The sequence below is a fragment of the Anomalospiza imberbis genome, chromosome 3 (genome assembly GCF_031753505.1).
Source record: "Anomalospiza imberbis isolate Cuckoo-Finch-1a 21T00152 chromosome 3, ASM3175350v1, whole genome shotgun sequence".
Lineage (NCBI taxonomy): Eukaryota > Metazoa > Chordata > Aves > Passeriformes > Viduidae > Anomalospiza > Anomalospiza imberbis.
The window spans coordinates 85,828,346-85,851,271 of NC_089683.1; the positions used below are offsets into that span (position 1 = coordinate 85,828,346).

Below are 22,926 nucleotides of genomic sequence, written 5' to 3' on the forward strand. Positions count from 1 at the left end.
TTTTAATTGTTCATGGCAAAGGGAGCTTTTTAATGACTTCAATTAACAGAGAGAACTCCAGTTAGTTCTTGCTATACAAAAGTGTCCACAATGTCACTGAAACGAGATTTACAGGTGTCATAACTCTCAGCAGCATAGTCAACAATACAGCCAATCATTACAACTGAGCACCAAAAGAGAACGGGGGAATATCGTACCACTGAGGAATTGGATGAAAAGAAAGGAGTACGGGGGGAGAAGGTGCAGAGGAAAAAAGAAAAGTAATTTTTTCTTTTCAGTCTAGATTGACTTTATTCTACAAAATGCTACTCAGTTAAAATTGCAAAAGCAAAACCATTTTAATACGTTCTTTCTTTTGTAGCAGCAAGCTTTCTCTAACAAGCTTTTTGTTTTAGTGCAAATACTGTAGGCCTGTAATTCAGTAAAATAACAAGAACAGAAAAGAGACAACACCAGAGAGAATGCCTCAGGGCTGAAATTCCCCAGGACTGCAAGAACGACATCAAGACCACGACTAGCAAAGAAAGGTCCCACTTCAGCAGTCATCTTGAAGAACCTCTGTGGCAGAAACTTATTTCACTGCAGACAGACAGTAAAAAAGAAAACCCATGATCTAAAACTTTTGAGGAAAAAAAAAGATAATGGTGCCCCCAAACCTTAAAAATCTTCATGGTCACCTATTAGTCGCTGAGCCTTCATTTCACTACTGACACCTGCTACATAGCAGCGAAATGCTACTGATGCTTTCAATTTGTCCCACATGAGTGGAATCAGAACCAGGCCCCTTCTGTATCTGAGGATCTTAAAGCAGACTTTAGTGACACTAGTAACTTATCTCTCTATTAAAGATGCACTATCCCTTACTGATGTTACTTTGAACTACACAGTATATCAAGATATATACAACAGTTTATCCTCTCACTGAGCAAAAACAATTGGATACCTATTTCCTACACATTTTAATATGGTTTTAACATCAAATAACCACAAACAAGAAACTGGAATAACCCTTTAATCATACAGGATAGGAGTAGAACAATTAAGTAAAACAGAATTGGATTTTATTATCTTGTATTCTGAGATTTGTCCTGAACTCCACCTACTTACTGTTCACAGAGGAATGATAATGCATCTTTAAAAACTTATCTCTTTTTACATTTTATACAGACAACAACAAAACTCTGATTCTTTTATTTAAGGAATCAAAAAAACCCTATTAGCCTGAAAAAAGGAAGAATGTAGTATTTTTAATGCTTTATCATAACCAACTCTTGAACAGAAAAAAAAAAAGATGTAAACAAGATAAATAAGAAATAAATGTATATTGTTCCCCCCACCTCTTAAAATGTTTGACTTGGCCTTCCTAATGAAAATGAACTTGTGTCATGATAATAAGATTTCTTACATTTCAGAAGTCTGTTTTAAAATGAAAAAAGCAACAACCAAACACCAGGAATGTGATTTGGGTGGATGTTAAATTAATGGCAGGCAGATCTGCTGAAGCAGGCACAAGACGGCTGCCTGCCAATAAATAATAAGAGACCAGGGAGAAGGAAGGTGTCTTAGGTTTGTTTTCATTTTTTTCTTTTTTTTTCTTTTCATTTAGGGTGAAGGCCAGGTGGATCCTACATACAGTAAGCAGCAAAATTAAAGGTTCAGATGAACTAAATAGATCATTTAAATAATAATAATAAAAACACAACAGAGAGCTACTGTCCCCAGCATGTTGGTCCCAAATCCCATCACACCACAAGTGGATTGAGACTTACCCAGTCTCCACACCTACAAGAAAGGAATATATGAAGGCAATGCCACAACTGGGAAAGGAGAAGGAGGAATGAGGGCAAAACTGGAATGGCAAACATCACCTAGAAGCTGAATGTTTCCTTCAATGCAGCTGCTACTACTCCTCCCAGTTTGGCATTGATTAATTTAGGATGTTAGGAGAGGTTTTGTTGGGCCAGTCACCAGGGGGCTGACCCAATACCAGCTGAAATTCCCTGCACCTTTTTCTATTGACTTCAACAACTCTGTCAGCACTAGTTACAATAGCTCCCCCATCCCCACTGCATGCAGAGCATGGAGACACTACATTTAGGAAGGTACTCATGGAAAATAACATTTTGGGCATGGGAAGGACAATCAGTTCCCAAAGAGCACACCAGAAAACATTAAAAGAATAATGTAGGGCCAGACCAAAATGGGAATGAAGTTGTACCTGCCTGCCAGAAACTAAACAAAAGTAAGGCTGATCCACAAAACACAAAAGGTTGGAGACCAGCAATCCTAACACAGACATTCTTTGAGAGACTTGAGGGAGAAAACAGACAGGCACAAGGTATCTGAGACTTTTTCCAAACAGTAGAAAATAATCATCTTTTTTGAGGAGTTTCACATGGCTCCCATCAGTATCACAGGTCAGGAAAGGGAAGCATCTTGTTCTGTCTCTGAGCAGGTCAATGACCAGGAAGGAGGGCAGTGGACAAGGACCAGCTGCAGCTTCTTTTGGCAATGATTCAGTGACCAGAAGCAAAGGTAGGTTTTTGTTATTCCACCAGTTAGATCTGAAGAGACACCTGACTTCCTGAAACCCCTACAAGAGGTGGATGTTCCTGATCTCACAGGAGACAGCAATCCTGGTCAGCAGGATCATTTTAAAACTCACCCACCACTTGTCAGTGTTCTTCTCCTCAAAAATGTGTGGAAATTACATGCAGAGATGTTTTATTAACAGTTTTAGATTCTCAGTCCAGAGTGGCCCAAACAAGCATTTGGCAAAATGGAAACAGAGAAGCTGCAGTTTCACCTAAAGTGGTATCATCTATGTAAAACCCTAGGAAAAGTGGATCCTTTGTACTATGGGAAATTTAAGATCTACTTTATTAGAAAGGAAGCTTTGATGTACATGTAAGGACAATACAACTCTTTTACTAATTTTACTTACTGTGTGAGCTTCATTTGAAACCTCTAGCACCAATATCAAAATGGAAGTGTTTCAGCAATATAGAAAAAGCCCGAATCCAATCAGCTTTATGAAGCAAAAGGAACCCTCACATATTTCTATCAGGTTTGGTAAATACTTGGGTTAAAAATAATAGTTATAATAAAAAAGCCAAAGTCCACCTTTAGAGCCAGAATAGTGTCCCATTGAAAGGATTCAAAGAATGGGCAGTGGCCAGAGTTTGAAGCAAGCTAGCCCTGCTGAGTAAAGTTCCAGTTCTACAAGACTGAAACCTATTAATTCCCAGTGGAGTTGGTGGGGACTGCAGCAGTTTTGCACCTCATATGACTAGCCCTATAATTGTATGTTGCATTTCCCAGGTCCAGCCTGAACAAGAAATGCCCCAGTTTCGGTTGATTTAAAAAACAAAAGTTTTATATATATATAGATATATGTGTGTGTGTGTGTGTGTGTGTGTGTGTGTGTGTATATGTGTAAAAGAAAAAGACAATCTCACAGCAAAATAGCTGCCACCACAGCTTCAATAGGCAGGACCAAAGAGCTATCTCCTAAGTGGTTTAGCTGGCAAGCTGGGCAATCCTAGTGTGCACAGGGTCATGGTTTGCCAGTGCTTTGACACCAACAGGAACTGAGCTTGGCTCCAACGGGAAATAGATTACACACATTACTGTTTTCAGTAGTGAACATGAGCACTGGAGAGCTTGTGTCCTCTGTGAGCACTTAGTAGTAGCAGTCAAGCCCACAGGCTTGAGAGAAGGACCCAAAACTAGGTAAAGAGCCCTTTAGTTTGATTCTTTGTCTTCAGGCCAATCAACCACAACAAAACAAGATCATTTGTAATGCGATGAAAACCTGAGGCCTAAGACCAAAATGCAAATAATGCTAATAGATTTTCCTCAGCTGTCAATTTGTCATTTGCCAGAGCTTGTCAGAAGCTCTGTTTTAGTTCAAACAGGTCAATACTTTATCCAAGCCATTCCTACCTGGTCAGGAGCTGGGGCCTTTTGGCCTGTGCTGTGCTGGTGGATATGTGCTGCTTTGTTTCCCAACAACAAAAAAAAAATCAGCAAGGGTACAGCCAGCTAATTTCACTGTATCAGTTGCTGCCAGTCTCCATCCTAGATTTATAGGCATGTGGTGCCATGTCTTTCTTTTGTACCATGTTCTGCAAATATGGCCAAGGGGAGGGGAAGATTTACTAACAGGAAGAGATCAGCCTCTGAGTCAGGAGCCCTGATGGGAAGGAAGATCTAATACTCCCTAGACAGCAGGCAGCCCAGGAAAAGTAAACAACAAGCAGCAGACTTGATATCCAGCGTAGGATAAAACCCTGGGGTTTTTCTAGGGTAAAACCCTGCCAGTGACTTGTAAGTGCCAGCCCAGCAGCTTTTCTGATGCTACTTTGGCCCTGAGATGCTAACTTGGTTTTTAGAGGAGCCCAAGGGGATAAATATATCCACATTTTTAAAAAGAAAGGCTTCCACGTGAGACTTCTGCTGTCTCTATGCCTCAGGCTAGAGACTACAAGCTCTGTCCTTGCTGCTGAGCTCTTGGGCTCCTCTTGGTCCCCCTATCTCCTGGTCATCCCAGATATCATCCTCCTATCTGGGCAACCCTATGTGCTTCCCACAGCTATTCCCAAGAGGAAAGATCCTAATTAGACTTTAGAGTTCAGAGCAACTGAGTGAAATGTAATGGGATCGACACATTGGAAATTATATGCAAAGAGAGAGAGCAAGCACGCAAGAGAGAAGTAAGATCAACTAACCAGAATGATTTAAGCACAGAGCACAACTGATCAAGTCAATCCACAAAGGAAAGGGACGACTAGCAACTGTCTGCAGCTTGCCTTCAGTCCTGGCCAGGAGCGCTCCCCAAGTCCACTACGGTCACAATGAGGTTTCCACAGGCAGTCCCTACAGAGCAGACATCACCCTCTCCAAACAACCCTGGCGTGTCAGTCCCACCCTTGCCATTTCCTGCCTCCAGGGAACTGGCATTGGTCCTCACTCTCCTTCCTGGAGCTGCAGCACTTCCCCATCCTTGTTCTTGCTGCCCTTGTGCTTGAACGATCCCGTGCCTGTCTCTAATCCCATGGAGGGGGCTCCCCCCATGGTGCTGTGGGGGATGTAACACACTGGCAAAATGGGGGGCCACAGGGGGATTACAATGCCAGCAAGGTGGGAGAGTTCAAGGAATCTGAGGACTGGTCCCCACTGCTGCTGCTCCTCCGGTGAGCTTTGGAGCAGGACTCAGAAGGGGAGAGAGGAGACTCCTGATCCAACACGTTAGGGTAGGTGAACACCAAGTTGGAAGAGCCAGGAGTGATGGCTGGTGTTGAGGTCACCACAATGGGAGTGTTGAGTGCCTCCTCCCCATAAAAACCTCCAGCAATGCTGATGGGCTTAATGACAGACCTCTGGGCTTTGTCAAGGACCAAAGAGGAAGATGGGATCTCTTCCTCCACAGGCTCCTGCTTCACCACCACCGCTCCACTTGCTCCAGTCCGAATGCTCTGGAGGCTGCTAGATGGTGGGCTCCGACGTTCCTCGGGGCTGATTTTGCACACAGGGCTGTGAGCCACCAGCATAAACTCCAGCTTCTCCTTTTCCTTCTGGAGCTCAGCGATCTCCTTTTGCAGCACTGACTTCTCCTCCTCCAGTTCTTCAGTTTCCTGCAGACAAAAGGGGAATAAATAAATAAAATAGCAAAGGCTCTGTAACTACTCACCTGGAACAGGGCCACCAAGTCCAGATCCCATCTGGCACAGGCAGATACACCCCAGACTCTTCATGAGCCAAGCAGACACCAGGTCATTGCCAGTCAAACATCTTGTGTTTCCCGCTTCTATTTGTAGGCTATTCCCAAACATCACCAATCTAGGGTTATAAATAATCTCATGAATTTGCCTTATCTCTGATGGCTAGTTTTTGCCACTCTGTCTTGGCCTGTGACTTCAGTCTTCTCCCTTGCTCTCTGCCTGACAAACACTTTAGCAGAGGACCCAGATCTCTTATTGTTTTTTCATGTTAGGCTAGTAATATTTTCACTTTGACAGAGGTAGTGTATAGCAGTCTCTAAACTGTTTCCATTTTATTTCTGTAGTGCATATTCCAGATTAGGTCTGACACTGGTCTAACTCTTGCCCAAAGGACTAACACTGGATCACCCCTTGATGCATCCTATGATGAATGCATTTACCTTTCCCATGGTCACACCACACAGATGGATCACAGTCAGTCTGGGAGCGTTTAGTGCCTTCCCATGTGAGGAGCTCATAACTTCACAAAATTCACACTCAGCCCTTCAGGATATGACTTCCCACTTTGCACACTCCTCTCACTTCTATCACTTTAGTCACGGCATTTCTATAGGATGTCCTGCCTCCCCTACACTGAGAACATCTCCTAATTTGAGGCAGCAGCACGTTTCACACGTGTGTTTTCACTGCTGCTGTCCTTGTTAACAAGATCATTGGATAAAACCAGGCTGGTTCTTGACCAGGAGCACTGGAGCTTCAGCTTATTTCACACAACCCAATCTTGTCTTCTCTTCAACCAGTGGCTTACCTACCCCTTGGTTCTTATTCTCAGCTCTACCTTCTCCAGCTTTACTAATTATTACTTATACAGCATCAGGGCACCCATCTCTGTGGTGCTTCCTTTTTGAAGGAAGTTAGTTAATACCCCACCTCCAAAGGAGGAGTAAGCCTAAAGGGTATAGCTCTGATAGGTACACATAATATCTGCCTTGTTTTCTATGGCTTTCAGATGATCCTACCTCTTCAGTGTTTTTGTCCTTAAAACCTGCCTTTGAGACATACAGTGTCTTTATTTCCACTTAGGAAAGGTGACCAGAGTCAGAGACTTGTGCTAGTTGAGAGGTGAGAAGGGAAGAGAGCTCCTAGGACATTTTGGGCACTCAGCAAAGAGAATGTTAGGCTCATAAGCTCCAGGCCCAAGTCCCCCTCATCAGCTCCTGTTGACGTAAGATCAGTACCCTTGGGCAGCCTTGGATGAGGAAGGCAGACTGTGTTTGAAGCATCTTCCTCAAACGTGCTGGTGGAGGAAGAACAATGCCCTTGGAGCTGGTTGGAAGGGTGGGCGACAAGGAAGGAGAAATGTATGCAGGGCACGTACCGCCTGGAGTTTCTCTGTTAGCTCTCGACGCCTGTTACGACACTTAGCAGCTGCCAGCTTGTTCCTCTCTCTCCGGATCCTTCGCTTCTCTTCTTCCTCAGGCGACAGCTGTGGGCAAGCGCCAAGAAAATCCAATCAGATCTGAGCAAGGCATTCCTTTAAGTTTGTGAGGATTTAACCACAATACAATGGAAAAAAGCCTGATCCAGCAGGATGCTGAGCACTCCCCCTTGTCACTGATGCCAGCAGAAAATGAAAGCACACAGTATCTCTGCCTGCACCAGATCTTAGTAGAAGGAAGAGGAGAAGGAACAGGGCACAAGGAGAAGATTGTGTAAGAGGACAGTGAATCTGCACCAAGGCCAAACAGATAAAAGATGCTCTGATTGTTTCACAATTTGGGTGGTACGTTAAGCAAAACCAGAGCACAATGTTGTAAGTGCCTCTTTCTTGAAAGAAAATACCTGCTGCTTCCCACATAAAAATAGTTGTTCTCTTGAAGGTCAGGATGGTGTACAGGGGGAAACGGAAATCAGCAGAGCTCCCATGAAGTCTGTGAAGCAACAATGATGTATACCACCCAAAAATCTGACCTTAGATTTTTGAGCACTCAGCAACATAATACACTGCTTCTTGCATCAGCAGGCAAGGCTCCAGTGATATCAAGGGCTTCCTGAGGCCAGCTGACATCCCCACTGATGTAAATCAGGACCAATTCCATAAAAACCCATCCGGCTACACTCTTGCGAAACCAGAGGAAGTGAGCAGGAGCTTGCAAGACCTGGTCAAAGCTATGCCTAGCTTTTGGGGTTTCAGACAAGGTTTTACAAACCCCAGCAGCAGATAGGTTTGTGCCATGGCCAAAGCCAAAAAGCCAGTACAGCAGGGCAGAGAGGCCTCCACTGTGGCACCCAGCATGTGGGAGCTGTGCAAACAGCCCAGCGAGAAGATCCAGCAGGAGCCGTGCAGGCAGAGCAGCATGGGGGATCCAGGGCACATGCTCAGCCCTTCACTCCAATCTTGTGCCCTATGCTTCAGCCTCACCCAGCCCGTGCATGCTGCAGGGACTCTGGCCTGGTGACTGTAAACGAAAGCAAAACCCTGACACCTGGCAAAGCACGTCAGATCTCACAGAGTGCCAGCATAGAATGGTAAGAAACACGTCTTCAGAGAAGCTTCATGGTCTGTCAATGTCACAAATGAGACATTCACAGTTTTACTATCTTTTCTTTTTAGTGTTAGTTTTACTCCAACCTCAGCTTAGTTTGTTTTGGCTTGCTCTATCTCCCTAATTTTGATGTCTGCAGTTTCAGTAAGTTTACTTCAGCCTCTGGGCATTCAGCTCACTCATTTCTGCTTTTTTCAGGATCTGATCTGTGCCTGTGATTTCACCTGCATGTAACATGAGCCCCTGGATGCTCACTGAGCAACAAAAGCAATTCCAGAACCGCAGGAGACAGAATTTAGGCCCAAAAGCTTTTTCCATCATCAGCTCACGAAATCCATCCTAGGGTGGGGGGGTACCTCCATTCTGCTGGGCAGCACATTTCCCCCAGTAAGTAGCCCCTGCAGGCACTGCTCTCCCTACTACAGCTCTGCCCACTCACTTCCTACCCCACGGGAGTGCAAGGTAAAAATGTATTTGCACACAAGTATCTACAGTATGGCAAAGCACTGAGCCTGTACACAGAATCTATGCTGACTTGGGGCCCCTGTGTAAAGTTTTCAAGAGCCTTTTCATGCTTTGGAAGCACAGATCTCATTGAAATATGTTTGGAGTAAAATTTCTGCTCCAAAGACCTTCAGTAATTTAAAAATTATCTGTTTCAAAGACTGCTTTGTAAAAATTGCACAGGCAGGGCACAGAAGCCCCTAATCTGGATGTTCTTAACATTTTACCAGGTCTAAAAAGGAATATTCCATCAGTGGTTGCTGGATTTGTTTGAAAGTGGTTGGATTTGGCACTCTTTGTGCCCCTGCTCTATGCGTTATTTGTAGCTTGTCCAAGCCCAATACCGTGCATTCACTGTCAGGAACGTTCATCAAAACAGGCTCTTTTCATAAAGCGTTACACAAGGTTTTCCAAAAAGGCACTCCAATGTGGTGTTCAAAGCCCTGGAAACCTGAGCCAAAGGGCCACAGTAAGAGACCGGGTACTGCCTTAGCAGGTACTGCCTTAGCACGTGTCTAATCAAAAGGACTTGGCTTTGAATGACCCACAATGAAAACTGCAAATAAGCCACAGGCCAGGGAATTGCTTGGCAGGCATCCTTCAGCAAATAACTCTGAACAACAAATAAAGCAGAGAATATGGTGATCTCTTCACGGCCAATTTGTGAACACAGAGGCAGCATTTGTCAAACAAATTAGTTGTTGCTAATTATTCCTCCAGCTCTGTGAGACTTTCTTTGCCTTTGGACACCAGCCCTGCATGCAGGGAACAGGGAAGTAGCTCCAGCTGGTGGAAAAGGCTGGCACATACCCGAACCTTACGGGAACCACCACAGCAACTCCATCCTTCCTCCCAAAAATGGGTCCTCACTGTAGCCATACCAGCTCCCCACACAGAGGTACTGCTAAACTCTGTCTTCAACCTCTTGGGCCTAAACCAGACAACAACTCCACATAAAATAATCAGACTGTGAATCAAAACAGATGACACAGAAGTAAAAGTAGGGCTGGTGAGTCTTATTAGAAACAGACCTCACGCAACAGCATGCGCTCATGTCTGGAGGGTGCGCAGTGTGTCTCACTGCACTGCTCTGCAGCGACCCACACAAATGCTGCTTGGGAACAACTTGGGGAGATCGAGTTTAGTCAGATCTATTTTTTTTCTTTAAGATAAATCAGCCTAGCACTGTGAATAGCTGTTCACCAGAGAGCCCTGGAGAAGGCTGATTCTTACTAAGAGGGGAACAACAGTCCAGAAGGTAAGATGCCTGCACCTAGTCCACCAGATCCAGGGTCCCAACTTGATAATCCCATTAGGAGGTTGAGCACAGGGCAAACCTCTGGGTTGGGAGCAGAAAAATCTCTTATGGGATCCCCACCAAACTGTTGCAAAAAGATCAAGGAATTACAGGTTTGTAGTGGGAAGGTGGATTTAGACCCCAGTCCTCCAGAAGGCTCTTCATACTAGAGGTGCTCTAGAGAAGCTGTTCCTCCCTGCATGCTGCTGGCTGGTACTAGGGGTATCACAAATGGAGACTGGCACAGTGCTAGTATCTACAAAGCTGACAGAAAACACTAGCTGATGTAATCTGGTGTCAGATTTGTAAAGGGCATACATGAAAGCCACTCTGCTTTCTTGGAGGTTTCTTTCTGCCTGGAGTGGCAGAGACACTCAAACTGAAACCCAGGGCTCAACTTCAGAGTTTCACCTGCTTTTGAAACCCAGCCACAATGCGGGCTGATGGTGCAAAGTGATGGATGAAGACTGGGTAAATCTCACCATATGATGAGGAGGCAGCAACAGAAGTCATCCTCCAGCTTACACACCCTACGCCACCCTAAGAAGCCCCAGCATGTGAACAGCACCAGGGATGGACCTCAGTGTTCCCCTGTGGTGCTGGGACATCTCATGAGGGGGTGGGGGGGAAAATCTCTGTACGTCTGTTTTCAAGGCACTCCCAGCTGCTCTCCCCACTGCAGTTACCTGCTCATCTCTCCGTCTCCGTCCCACTGTGGTCCCGATGGTTTTGATGACACCAGGACGCTGGAGAGCTGTGTGTCCAGCCACTGAAGACAGCGGGGGCAGTGGGTGGCTGTAGGGATGTGAACGGGAGTAAGGGCTTGACATGGAGGTGATGACGGTGGGCTGGACCATCCACTGCAGGTCTTGGCTGGTTGTGATGGCATTGATCGTAGGGATAAAAGCACTGCCTGATCCTGGCATATCTACTCGAAATTTCTAGGAGGAAACACAGAGGAGAAGAGGGACAGAGAGCAGAGAAGAAACCATCAATGAGAGCAGAACGTAAGTGGTTACTCCAAAACCAGCTAGGCCCACAGGAGAGGCACCAGTGAGGATCAAAGTGGCATCTAAAGCAAGAACACCAGTAACTGGTGCCTCTGCAGCATCTTAAGCTGCCCCTGCCTGCCACAGCCCCTGAGGAAGGCACTGGGCTCAGGCACTTCCCCTCCAGAGCAGCCCTGCCCTCTCCCAACCCCTTTCCTCTTCCCCCACACAGCTACCCAACATACCCTAACCCAGCCTCCCCTCCCAGGCACCATCCCCACTGCTGCCACCTCCTGCCAGTGCCCACCACTCCTTCCAGTATGGAGCAAAAGGGGAATTAAGGAGTTTCTAGAGAAACACTTCTCTTCAAGCCCAAAGAAAAGGAAGAGTACCTTCAGTTTTGAAATGCCATTACCAAGTAGAGCAAAGCCTCCTTTCACCAAAGGATTGCCCTGAAATTTGGGCTTGGTCCATGTAGGACTTGGTATGACAAGAACAGCAGCCTGCTTCTCCTTCAGTAGCTCTGTGCTCACTGAGAAACCCAGCCCTGAGATGGTTACGTGCGAGGATATGTATTTTAATAGCAGCCTATAAAGTAGGTCTTAGGATTCAGATCGGACAAGTTCCCTGCAGTTCTCTGCACTGTCTAGACAAAACAAGGCAGCAGTAAAACCAAGGCAGCAGGTAATGATCGCCTCCAAAATACATGTACACCTTCTTTCAGACAGAGGTAAATCCATCTGGATAATACGCTGGCACTAAATTGCAAGGAAAACAATAGCTTGTCCCCGGAGGGGGAAGCAGGAGAGAAATAATGTTTTTGTCTATGCTGAGCTCCTTCAGGAGGCTTTCAATGGTTAGACTGGAATTATCTCACAGACAGGCCTTGCTCCAGCAATCACTGAGCAAGGGACAGGGCTTGTAGGACCCACAGCTGTCACCACCACTGGTTTGTAAGCCCTGAAATGACTCCATGAAAAATGCACATTCTTGGGTCAACAACCTAGCTTCCCAGAGAAGCGAGAGCCCTTGCATCAGCCTGACCTCAGCTCAGGTAAGCTTCCCAGATAAGGGACACAAACACAGATTTCCTTTTCAGGGTGTGCCTAGTCAAGCATCTTAAGAGCTTTGTTAAACCAAGGCTACTGCAAATAGTATTTCACATGCTGATAGCTACAGCACTTCAGGCCAGCATTATCGAGCTGGCAACACCTGAAGACGAGGAGAGCCAGTCTGAATACTGATAGCTGCTGACTTACACCTCTGAACAGCTCAAAGCGTAGCAAGAAAGGAGAGAAGGAAGGAGTGAGTCAAGTTAAGCAGGCGGGAAATCACACAGAGAGGATGACACTGGTACTAAGACCTTAGCAAAACCCACAACAGCACCTCAGAGATTCACTTGGAGCTCGAGTCCAACACAGCCTCAGTTCATCCCACATTTCAGAGTCCATGTCACCTCCCCCAGTTAGTTAAAGTGGCTCTGAGCCACAAACTGTCAACACTGCATCAGAATTTATCGGTGCAAATCCCCTCCTTTGCTCTGCATGGTGTAGGCTGTGACCATATGGCACAGAAGAGGATGCGTTGGTGCCTCCATAAGCAGAACACAAGAGGACCTTAACCTCACAGAAGGGAGGAAGTACAAGACCAGTTGAACCACAAGCTCAACTCAAGGGATGTGAGCCCTACTTCCAGATCCGCAAGTGGCTTCTGTCACAACCATTACCTATCTGTGCCACCCTTCCCTTTCATATCCAAAAAGCAGAGAAATGTCCTGTCTTCCTTGCAGGGACACTAGAAAGTTATGACTACAAAACATTCAGAGAGCTTCTGGTGCTTTGCCATAGAGACACCACTGGCATTCCAGAGCTAACCTTTGCCTCCAACAGCCAACAACATGCTAAAAATTCCCAATAGAGTTTGTGAGAGTCAGATCCAGCACCAAATCAACCACATACAAGCATCTGACACAAAAATCAGGATCCAAATATTGACTAAGCAAGTACTCTATTTCCAACCACACCTGTATTGAACCTAGGACCCTTCTGTAACACTAGTAGAGGTCTCTTGGACAGCGAAGGGGAGCTGCTCAGTTCAGCCACATCCCTCTGCAGCTCCACAATGCTTGCTTGCAGACCTGGGGGGAAGAGACCATTTCCTCTCTGTGCCATGCCCCATCTCTGTCACCAGCTTCCCTTCTAGTAACTCAAAATATCTTAGAAATAAAAAAAAAAAAAATCCCCCAAACCTGTATTCTGTACTTTCCAAAGGCGGTATTTTTCCTGATAACTAATTAAGGGAAACACTGCTGTGGCAGGTGGAGTCTTCAGACACAGTGTGCTCAGTCTAACAAGCATTGCTTCCTGACTGATCAGGCCTTCCACACATACCTTGCTTTCCCTGCTAGGACACTGCACTGGATCAGCTCTGCTGTGCCAAAATGCTGCTGGGCCCCACATTCTTCCCAGTGGCCATCAACTCCGACCCCTGGGATGCTGCTGGTTGCAGTGGCATGCCCTGAATTCCCTGTCACCTCCCCAGCACAGCCCCTTTGAGCACCAGCCTCCTCACACAGAAGTGCCAGAACTTTCCCCAAACAGCAGCCCCATCTTTGCTCTCCTCATCCCTCCTCCTCTCAGAGAGCTTCAATGCCCCTGCCAGCCTGACAGCACTGCCTGCCCTCACCCACTTCTCTTTCCAGACCCCCTCCTGCCTTCTCTCACAGGACATGCACAGCTCTCCTCTCCTGATCCATGAGAGGCTCCTGGAAGCAGCTCTCTGCCAGCTTTCAGTTCTTCCTCTCTACAAGGAATTCAGTACACTACAAAAAGATGAGGCGATAGGCAGATTGCAGGGCTACACACGCAGCACTTGCTCAGCCACAAACCCACTGCTCTCCTCCTGACCCAAGCAAACACAGGTGAAGGTATCATTAAAAAACCCCAACAACTAAACAGCAAACAGAAAGTCTTGTTATTAAGTGTGCCAAGAACTGAGGTCAGTCTCGGCTCTGCCTTAAAAATATGGGGTCGGATGAGAGATTTCTCAGATCCACAGTCAGGGGAGGCTCCAGCGAGTCCTGCCACAAGCAGGGACAGACTATGTTAGCAGCTCACAACTTAACAGCACAGACAGCACAGGGACATTTCAAGCTTTGGCTTTGTGTTCCCTTTCTCCACCTTACAATTTCTATAGAGCACCCTGATGTGTTCTTTGGTCCACTCTGGACCTTCACTGACATCTGTAACTAAGTGTTGAGCAGCACTAGAAACCAGTAAAGAAATGGGTATAATGGCTGAAAAAAAAAAATCAAACCCAACAACAAAGCGACTGAGAAAAATCCTAGAGCATCTTCAACATTGCTTAGTTATCAAATATAGGGTGTATGTGATAGATCTTACAATGAGTACAAGACCCTTGATGGCTCTATGTTGAGCATCTTCTCAAAGGAAAACTGGACACAATGCTATAATATCTCAGGGGAAACTTGTCCACTCTGAAAGAGTACACAAACTCTTCCCATTAAAATCTATGTTCACCACATGGCAAGTCAGTGATTAGGAAAATAGCATGACACGCAACTTAAAAGAAAAATGTTCCAGTGCTGTGCTGTATGGGAAAAAATAATTAAAAACCAGCAAAGTTTTGGCTCAGAAACACAGTTTCCATTTAAACATGTGACTGATGCATGTTTTCTTGCTTTTGGGAAAATAAAATAAAAGAACACAATAAAGAAAAAATTTCAGCAATGCATATTTTCTGTAGTGATAAAACTGCAGATCTCCATACCAGAATCAGCAGAACAGCCTGACTGCTAGGGTAAAGGCAACAATTACATTTGATCCTAATCTACAACATCTGTAAGGATCAAGGGAAAGACTGAGCACAAGGCCTTGAGAAATCTCCCGGATTCTTCAAGAAAACATTTATGTTCTCACAAAGCCAACGTCCTGCTCAAAACCCTGTTTCAGATAGTAACCCTAGAAACTGGGCTCTGGTCCACTTATCAGACAGCATGCATGCCAGCTGCCTGGGGAAGACGTGGAGCCCCAGAAAAAGGGAAAAACCCAGTTATTGCTCGGACTGTGACAGCTCAAATGTGAAGCGGTTGAATCCAGAGTTGAAGTGATTGAATCCAGAGCAGCTGTTAAATCACGGCAGGAAAGGGAGAGTGAGAATTTGCAGTTTGCCGGGCGTTTCCAGTTTCTCAGCCCCCTTTCCCGCTCCCCCACCCTGTCCTAGCGTTTACTGTAAACCAGGGAATAAGCTTTAGATGAGCTAGAATCCCTGGAAACCCCAGTCCGCAGCCCGCAGAGGGCACCAGCGAGATGCGTTTGGAGCAGGCGGGGAGCGGCAGCGAGTCATTTCTGGTAAAACTTCTTTAATGTGAGGAATGTCACGGGCTGGTACGAATGGCAGAGTTTAAGACTGTACTTTTTTCCTTTTTTTATTTTTTCTCTTTTAATTATCCTGACTCCCTGATGCGAAGACCACACTGCGCTCACACTGCCAGTTCGCTCATACAAGCCACACAAGAAATAATATTGTGAGAAAAAGGGGGGGGTGGGGGGGGTGAGAAGCCCAAATTTGAAAAGCCAAAAAAAGAGTGAGGCTGGGCCAGCTGATGTAAACAAGTTATGAAATAACCTAGGTTTGTATAACTGGCCCGACTGTGTAATGCCTTCCCCAGAAGCGGTAGCTTTAGTCGATCTAGGCATAAGTAATTTCGAGGTATTTTCTTAGGAAAATGAAAGGGAAAAAACCCGAACCACAAGACTGGGCTTTCAAGTCCGTGAATTCACGCCGCTTCCACAGGAAATATTCCGCAAAATCGAAGCGCCGCCCGGTAGTGGGGCTTGAGTGGGGAGCAGGGCCGGGGAGCGCGGGGAACGCTCGGAAAAAGCCACGGCCGGCCAGAGAACGGCCGGCGGAACCACGGAGCGGGCGGGCAGAGGGCTGAGCACAGCGGCATGCCGCCGGCCGCGGGGTGCCAGCATGGGTCCCGTGGCAAAGAGTGTCAGCGCCTCGGAGACAAAGTTTATCGGGGGAGAAGCGGGCAGATAACCGCAGGCGCTGGACAGACCCAGAGCCTACTTCCAGCCATGCTGCCGTGTTCCACAGCGGCTGCAACAGCTCCGTGAATAACTCGGGCGTCACCTCCCAAAGTCCCAGCGAAAACGCCCAAAGTGCTGCGGGCGAGCCCCGGGCACCACCCGGGCAGGCGCGATGAACGTGGACAGCGAGAAGCTCCCAATGAGAACAAAAACAGGAAGGAGAAAGAGTTCGGTGCGCCCCTATATTGGCGTTACCGACCTCGCAGAGAAGTGCTGTAGTAGCCCTTTCATTGCCGAGCGGGTCCCGGCCCGGCGCTGCGGCGGGTGCCCGGGCTACAGGCGAGGGCTCGGCAACGATACGCGGCGACCCCGCTCCACCTGGGGCCGGACCAGCGGAGACGGCCCGCCGGGCGCTCCCTCACCACACGTCCCCGCTCGGGACAAGCCGTGACTCCCACAAACTCCCCCGGCCCGACAGGCGGGGAACTCCGCTCAGAGTCCCTGCGGACGCATCGCGGCACCGGCTCCGGGGCGGGAAGGAAAACGGCGGCGCCCCTCTAAGGGCGGCGGGACGGAGCGGCGGCTGTGGGGCAGCCCCGCGTCCCGGCACCGCCTGCGACCCTGCGGCCAGCGCCTCTCCGCCAGGCGCTCGTACCTCCACCGCCTCTGTGCCGGGCGCCCGTGCCTCCACCGCGGAGAAAACGCCGGCCGCTCCCCGGGCGTGGCGGTGAACTCCCCTCCCGGGGGCGCTCGGAGCAGCCTCCGGAGGGACCGGGGGAGAAGGGGCAGCGCCCGGCCCTACCTGCTGTGCTGCGCCGCTCGAGTAGGTCTCGGGGTGTCCCGGGGAGCCGCTACTGCCTCTGGAGGAGGTGTCGAAGTTCCCGGGGTAGTCCTGGTACATGGTCCGAGGTCGGGCCGGGGGAGCCGCGTCCCCGCCTTCCCACACCGACACCCGCCGCTCCCTCGCCGTCTCCCCGCCCCCTTCTCCCTCCCCACCTCTTCGGCTGTTGCCTTTCGCCTCCCAACGCTCGCCGCGGAGAGGGGAAAAAAAAATAAAAACCGCTTTGCAGACGAGGAAGAAAGTGGGGGGAAATAGTAAAAAAAGAAAAAAATTAATAAAGAGACAAAAAAAAAAAAAGAAAAAAAAAGAAAAAAAAAAAAAGATGATAAAAGTGGCTCAGTTGGCAGCCGAGCGCCTGCGGTGCGGGACGGGACGGCAGGACTCGGCGGCGCGAGGGAGCAGAGCCGTGTGCACAAGCGGGCGCTCGCCGATGTCCTCTCTCCGCGCCGCCCGGCGAAACTCGCCCCGCCGGCGGAGCGGCTCCGGACCCGGGAGCTGCAGGCGGAGCGGTTCTCCTCCGCCCCCCCAACCTCCTCCTCCTCCACCACCTCCACCACCACACACCGGCCGCCCCTTTTCCCAGCGCGGGATGACTCAGCCGGGTCTTGCGCCCCGCGGCTCGGCGGCGCTGCGAACGGGAGCTCCGCGCGCCCGCGGTGACTCAGAGCAATGGCATCGCCCCGGCCGCGCTCGCTTATTATCCGCCCGCCGCCGCCGCCGCACCATGTGCACTCGCACACGTCAAACCCGCGGCGCATCGGCCCCACCTTGGCAGCGCGGAGCCTCCCACCTTCCGCCGCGACGGGGAGGCGGGCCGGCCGCGGGGGGATGGCGCTCGCCTCCGCTGCGCCCGCCGCGCCGCCTGCCCCGCTGCGCCCGCCCCTCCCAGGCCCGCGGTCCGAGCGGCTCGGGCGGGGCGGGCGCAGCGGCGGGGGCAGCGCGGCGCCCAGTTCCCGGCAGGCCCCGCCTCTCCCTGCCCCGCTTGGTGCCGTCCGCTGTCGCACGTTGCCAAAAATGGTCATTTGCGTCGCACGACGCGAGCGCGGGTTTCCTTGTCGCGGATGACGCGCTGCGAGAGGGATTCCCTGTCCGGCCGCCGGGATTTAAAGGGACAGGCGCACGGCTGGCAGAGAGGAGCGAGGGTGGCTGTGGGAAACAGCGCGGATCTGGCCCACCGGCCTGCCCCGCCGCGGTGTCTCGGGGGGTGTTTGATCCAGCCCTTCTCCCTGCAGGAGGGTGGTGGGCACCAGAGTTGCCCCAGGGCTCAGTCTGTTTTTCAGCGCATCAATAAACCAAGCGTTGGACTCGTCTAGTTTTTATAGCATTGTTAAACTAGTTTTATTTTAATTTTATTAATTTTATTTTATTATTTTATATTTCTATTATTTTGTATCTTCGTGGTATTACTTCTATAATTTTAATTTCTTTTCATTAACTACATTTTTCTTTTGTTTACTAATATTGTGCACTATTATTTTTTAATTTCTCTTCAATTTTAAAATATTTTTCCTATTTACTTTTCATGTAAATTTTTATTATTTTCATTCGTATTCAAATTTGGTAACTATTCTTACCTTTCCTCCCCCCACCCCTTATTTTAATTTTTAATTATTTAATTTTTACATTTATTTTTACTTTTTAAGTGAACTCCTCCATCCTCCTAGGATCTGCAGAGCCACTCTAGGTCTCCAAACCAGAGTATGTCACAGGAACATCAGGTGACAGCCCTGGGCTTCCCTGCAGCAGGAACTCGTGGGACAAGGACTGTACCAGCCGGCTGTGGGTGGCTCTGGCATTGCCAGGTCACGGACTAGCACAGGCTGGAAGGTGGCAGAAGCTGATAGAGCAGAACCATGCACACAGAGAACGCTGGCTCTGCGGTGATTTGTAGCGAATACAGCAGCGATGCTACTTCACAGATTGTTTAAATGACACTCCTAGACACGAAGTGTCTCATTTCCACCCTCCCTGGAGGATTTGCCCAGTGCTGGGCAAGTCCTTTTTGCTGGTAGGGAGGGAGAAGTCATCTAAGTTCAAGCTATGAAATCCCATTTAAGCTGTCTCACGGACAAAGTATTTTCCCACAGGAGCCCATCTGAAATAAGTGGGCTTTCCTCCACTCACACTGTGCTCCTTGGAAGGCAGAAGCAGCACCCAACCTTGAAACCTTCAGGGAACTCTGAAATGAAGCACCCCATGGAGGCTATGTCTTCAGCACTCTTATTTTTTAGCACTGACCTAGGAATTTGGGACTAAAGTTCCTGCCGATGCAGTTTAGTTTTTCAGCACCTTCATTATTCAGGCAATTGAAATTCTTCCTCCAAATTAGCTGGCCTATTTCAGGCAGCACCTGACTTTGGGGGAGGTGGGGAAAGGGCTGTAAAAATACACCCATGTTTCCAACTCGAACTGCACTATGAGTGAGGGGTGGGGAGGGGGAGAAGTGCTCTAGCAGGCACAAGTGAGGCCGTGATGTGTTTTTCCCCTTGGGTGGCAGGTGATCTGCACATGCTGCTTTCTGCTGGAAAGAGAACTACTTCGAGATGTGAGAGGAATCAGGATGCAGTTGTCAAGAGATAAAGAAAGAAAGGGTAAAACAAACATCAAAATAAATAAACTTAACAAAAGCTGTGGCTGGGTTTTGGCTGGTCACCACCCTCTGCTCTGCCTCCCCCTCAGGTGAAGGATGCTGCTGGCTCTGAGGCTTACCAGATGATAGGAACCACTGCCATCACCTGAGCTCATCAATCCTGGCTCTGGTCCTGTTTCACATAAGGCTGGTGGGCTTGTAGAATCCAGTCTGCTGAGCAGCAAGAAATGCAAAAAAGTATTTGTGTGGGGAAAGAATGACGGCCAGAAACGGGGAGGCAAGATGGGGGTGCTGGAGCATTAGTGTTGCAGCACTTTGCGAGAGGAAAAGAGAGGTATTTTTCATCCCTCCTCCTAGAATTGTTTCTATACTTTGTCTTCAGCAGTTCATTAACCCTAAACTACCTGCCCTCCTCATGTTTCAGCTCATGCTTATTTTGAACGTTGTTTTCAAACCTTATCCCAATATAATTTTGGCACATCTATCCTGTCCTGCCAAATTTGTATGAGACCTAGTCTGGGAACAGCTCATTTGAAATGACATTCAACGGCTGTTTTAATATTTGGCTGCAGCTAATGTGGATGCTATTAGTTGACACTTGTAAATCCTCAGGTTAAAAGCCCTGTAAGAAATACAGGAAGCTGAACACACACCTGAGGCCAAGGCCTCAGCTCCTGTAGGGTGATGATCCTCCCTGCCACAGCTGGACTGGCACCACCTTGCCCTCCAAAAGCTCCTGACCCACACCCATCATGTGATGCTGAAGCTTTATCATGTATTTACATTGACTTTAGCGGAGTTTTTTCTGCCCTGGGAGCACAAAACCCTGCTGGCTAAGACAGGCTCACACGTACAGAAGGGATTGGTACATCCCATTGGTAAAAAAATATTCCGTCCGATTGAGTCTCCTCATTCCCATATCAGCCCCTTTGTAATACTTTTGTTTTGGATTGAAGGAACTCAGACTAGCCTGGCCCTCAGTACCCCAGACACATGCATTTTTAATACTCATCCAGACCAAGCTGCATTGTGCAATAGGCTCCCTGCTTCCAAAAAACAAGAGATAACATGTACGCCTGCCTAGTCCATTCTTGCCTGAACCAAAGACAAATTAAGACCGGCCCAGGTTCCAGGGCAGGAAAGGATCATTGTAAGGCAAATGAGACCTTGGCTTCTCATGCTTCTCGATTTCGGCAGCAATTAGGAGCCTGAAACCCAGACCTGGGAATGCTTTTCACTGTGTTTTTACGGGAACAGTGGATAAGGGCACTTCGCAGCAGCTTAGACTTGACCCGCGGCAAGCACGTGGCAGAGTCGGGTCGTAAGCACCTCTTCTCCAGCATCCTCAGCAGTGCTGGGCTACACCAGCCACACCGTGCCACCTGCCTGAAGGCAAGATCATTGATTTTCAATTGAAAATGTATGCAGCCATGATTCTCCTTCTCCTTGCTCTTCTTCCAACCTTTAAGACATCTCCTGTGAAGAAGCCTGCAGTAATCACTTCACCTTAAATGTGTATTGCCACCAGTGTCAGAGAGTTCGGATGTGCTGTGGCTGTTCCTGCAGCGGGGAAGGGAAACTTCTGCACCGAGGGGTGGCTGCAGGAGACGTGGGACTGAAGCACACTTGTGGGGTGTGGGGAGCTGCAGGACAACATAAGACAAATCATACTCCTCTTCTCCCCATACAATTCCTCATATGCTTTTTTAAAATTCACTCCCACCTCCCTGCAAATCGGTGCTTTCTCCGTCACCTTTCATTTTTACATAAGTGACTCTTCTGTTTCCCGAGACCTTTTCCTCGAGCTCTCTGGAGAAGCACATATCCAGGGCTCTCCAGACCTTCCTGATAATTCTGCTTTCATCTGTGTGTGAAGTCTGCTTTCATATTGTCTCTTTAAGTGCTAAGAGCAAGTGTTTTGATGTTAACTCCTGGGAATGAGCTCTTAAGGTACCACCTCATGCTTAATTACAGTTATTTATTAAGTACTCCAGCATATCCAAGGGAGAACGGAGGTTTTCTCCTTCAAAGGACTTCTGCATGTGGTTCCTCAAATACTTTTTGTGAAGCACAGAGCTTTTCCTACCCATGTCCTCTTGGACCATGGAACTCTCTCCCCTGCTGATAACCCCATGGCACGGGGCCATGGAGCCTTCCTCCAGCAGCACAGCATATCTTTAGGGCAGGGAGGCACTCCCTCAATTGTTCTCAGGTGACTGCAGCCACACTGTCCCTGTGTTCAAGCACACAGCTGGCTCTGCCCCACATTCCCAGCAGAATGAGTGCGGCCCTACTGTCCAGTTCAGGGTAATGACACCAGTGCTGCTACCCTTAACTGCTGCCAGGTGATGTGGTGGGCATCATTTAACTCTTTTCCAGTGCTAGTGCAAATAAAAGCCCAGGACAAAGCCAGATGCTGTGATGCTCTTCCCTTTTCTGAAGCAGGGTTGGGTGACGCCAAGGGCCTGGGATACAGGCAGGGAAGCAGCAAGGCAGTCCTGCAGCAGGATGGGCACCAGACACCCCTAGCACTGCTTAGTCAGGCTGGCGTTGTGGCCATGGTGTGGGAGCAGCAGCCAGAGATCCTGCTGGCTCCCACAGGGTCAGCTCTGCAGAGATCCCAGACACCAACAAGGCCAAACTACTTCAAAGAGGAAATGGCTTCAGCCCTCTTAACACGTTCCAGGACAAAGATGCTACCAACCCGGAGTAGCAGGTGCAAGACATGGATTGGGAACAAGGGCTTATTAGGGGTGACCACAACACACAGTTTACGGCATTTTGCTGGTGTAGGGAAGCAGAAAACAGCTTCAGGAGATCCCTGCCTAGGGATGAACAAGCTTGCTGCTAGCCCCAGAATACATGGGATGTGAGAGATGGGAACAGAGATCCCACAAGTCTAGCTCTAAGACACCTCTTGGCACAAGATGAACAGTCTTATCTTGATATTTGTGTTTGTTTGCCCGGCTCCAAACCTGTTTCAGCAGGGTGAGAGCCTGCCTTGCCCTGCTCCTGCCTCCTGCAGAGACACCACCTCTAGTACCAGAAGCCAAACAGCCCAACGAGGCTTATCCACTCTGCAGCCCAGGAACTTCCCCAAAAGATCTCAGGCGGTGCTGCCAGCACAGACCCAGCAGGAGGTCTTTTATAGGATGGGAGCCCTGCCCCGTGGAGCTTGAACGTGCCTTTTTCCCCATTATCCTGTCTGGTAAGAAACTTGAATATTTTCTTGCTGTATTTTGTGAACAGGGCCTCACAATCACATTTTCTTGCATCAGAGCAGTAGAAAGAACTGAAAAACTACCTTAGGAGTAGAAAATCCCACCCCTGCCAGTGCCGCCATAGCTCAGCTGAACAGATGCTGAGGACTTCTCACCTGAAG

At 48.5% G+C, this 22,926-nt stretch overlaps 2 protein-coding genes across 2 annotated transcripts; one reads left to right on the forward strand and one right to left on the reverse strand.

Annotated features, from left to right (window-relative positions):
* FOSL2 (FOS like 2, AP-1 transcription factor subunit) lies at window positions 1–17,051 on the reverse strand. Its single transcript, XM_068185531.1, has 4 exons — window positions 16,916–17,051; window positions 10,757–11,011; window positions 7,102–7,209; window positions 1–5,636 (listed from the first exon to the last, which is right to left on the reverse strand). The coding sequence occupies exons 1-4, from the start codon at window positions 17,012–17,014 to the stop codon at window positions 5,127–5,129; spliced, it is 972 nt and encodes a 323-aa protein (XP_068041632.1). The 5' UTR covers window positions 17,015–17,051; the 3' UTR covers window positions 1–5,126.
* LOC137471315 (serine/arginine repetitive matrix protein 1-like) lies at window positions 17,013–22,917 on the forward strand. The gene is made up of 2 exons (XM_068185529.1): window positions 17,013–18,756; window positions 19,452–22,917. Exon 1 carries the CDS (start codon window positions 17,013–17,015, stop codon window positions 18,243–18,245), a length of 1,233 nt encoding a protein of 410 aa, XP_068041630.1. The 3' UTR covers window positions 18,246–18,756; window positions 19,452–22,917.
* Window positions 22,918–22,926: the final 9 nt, after the last annotated feature.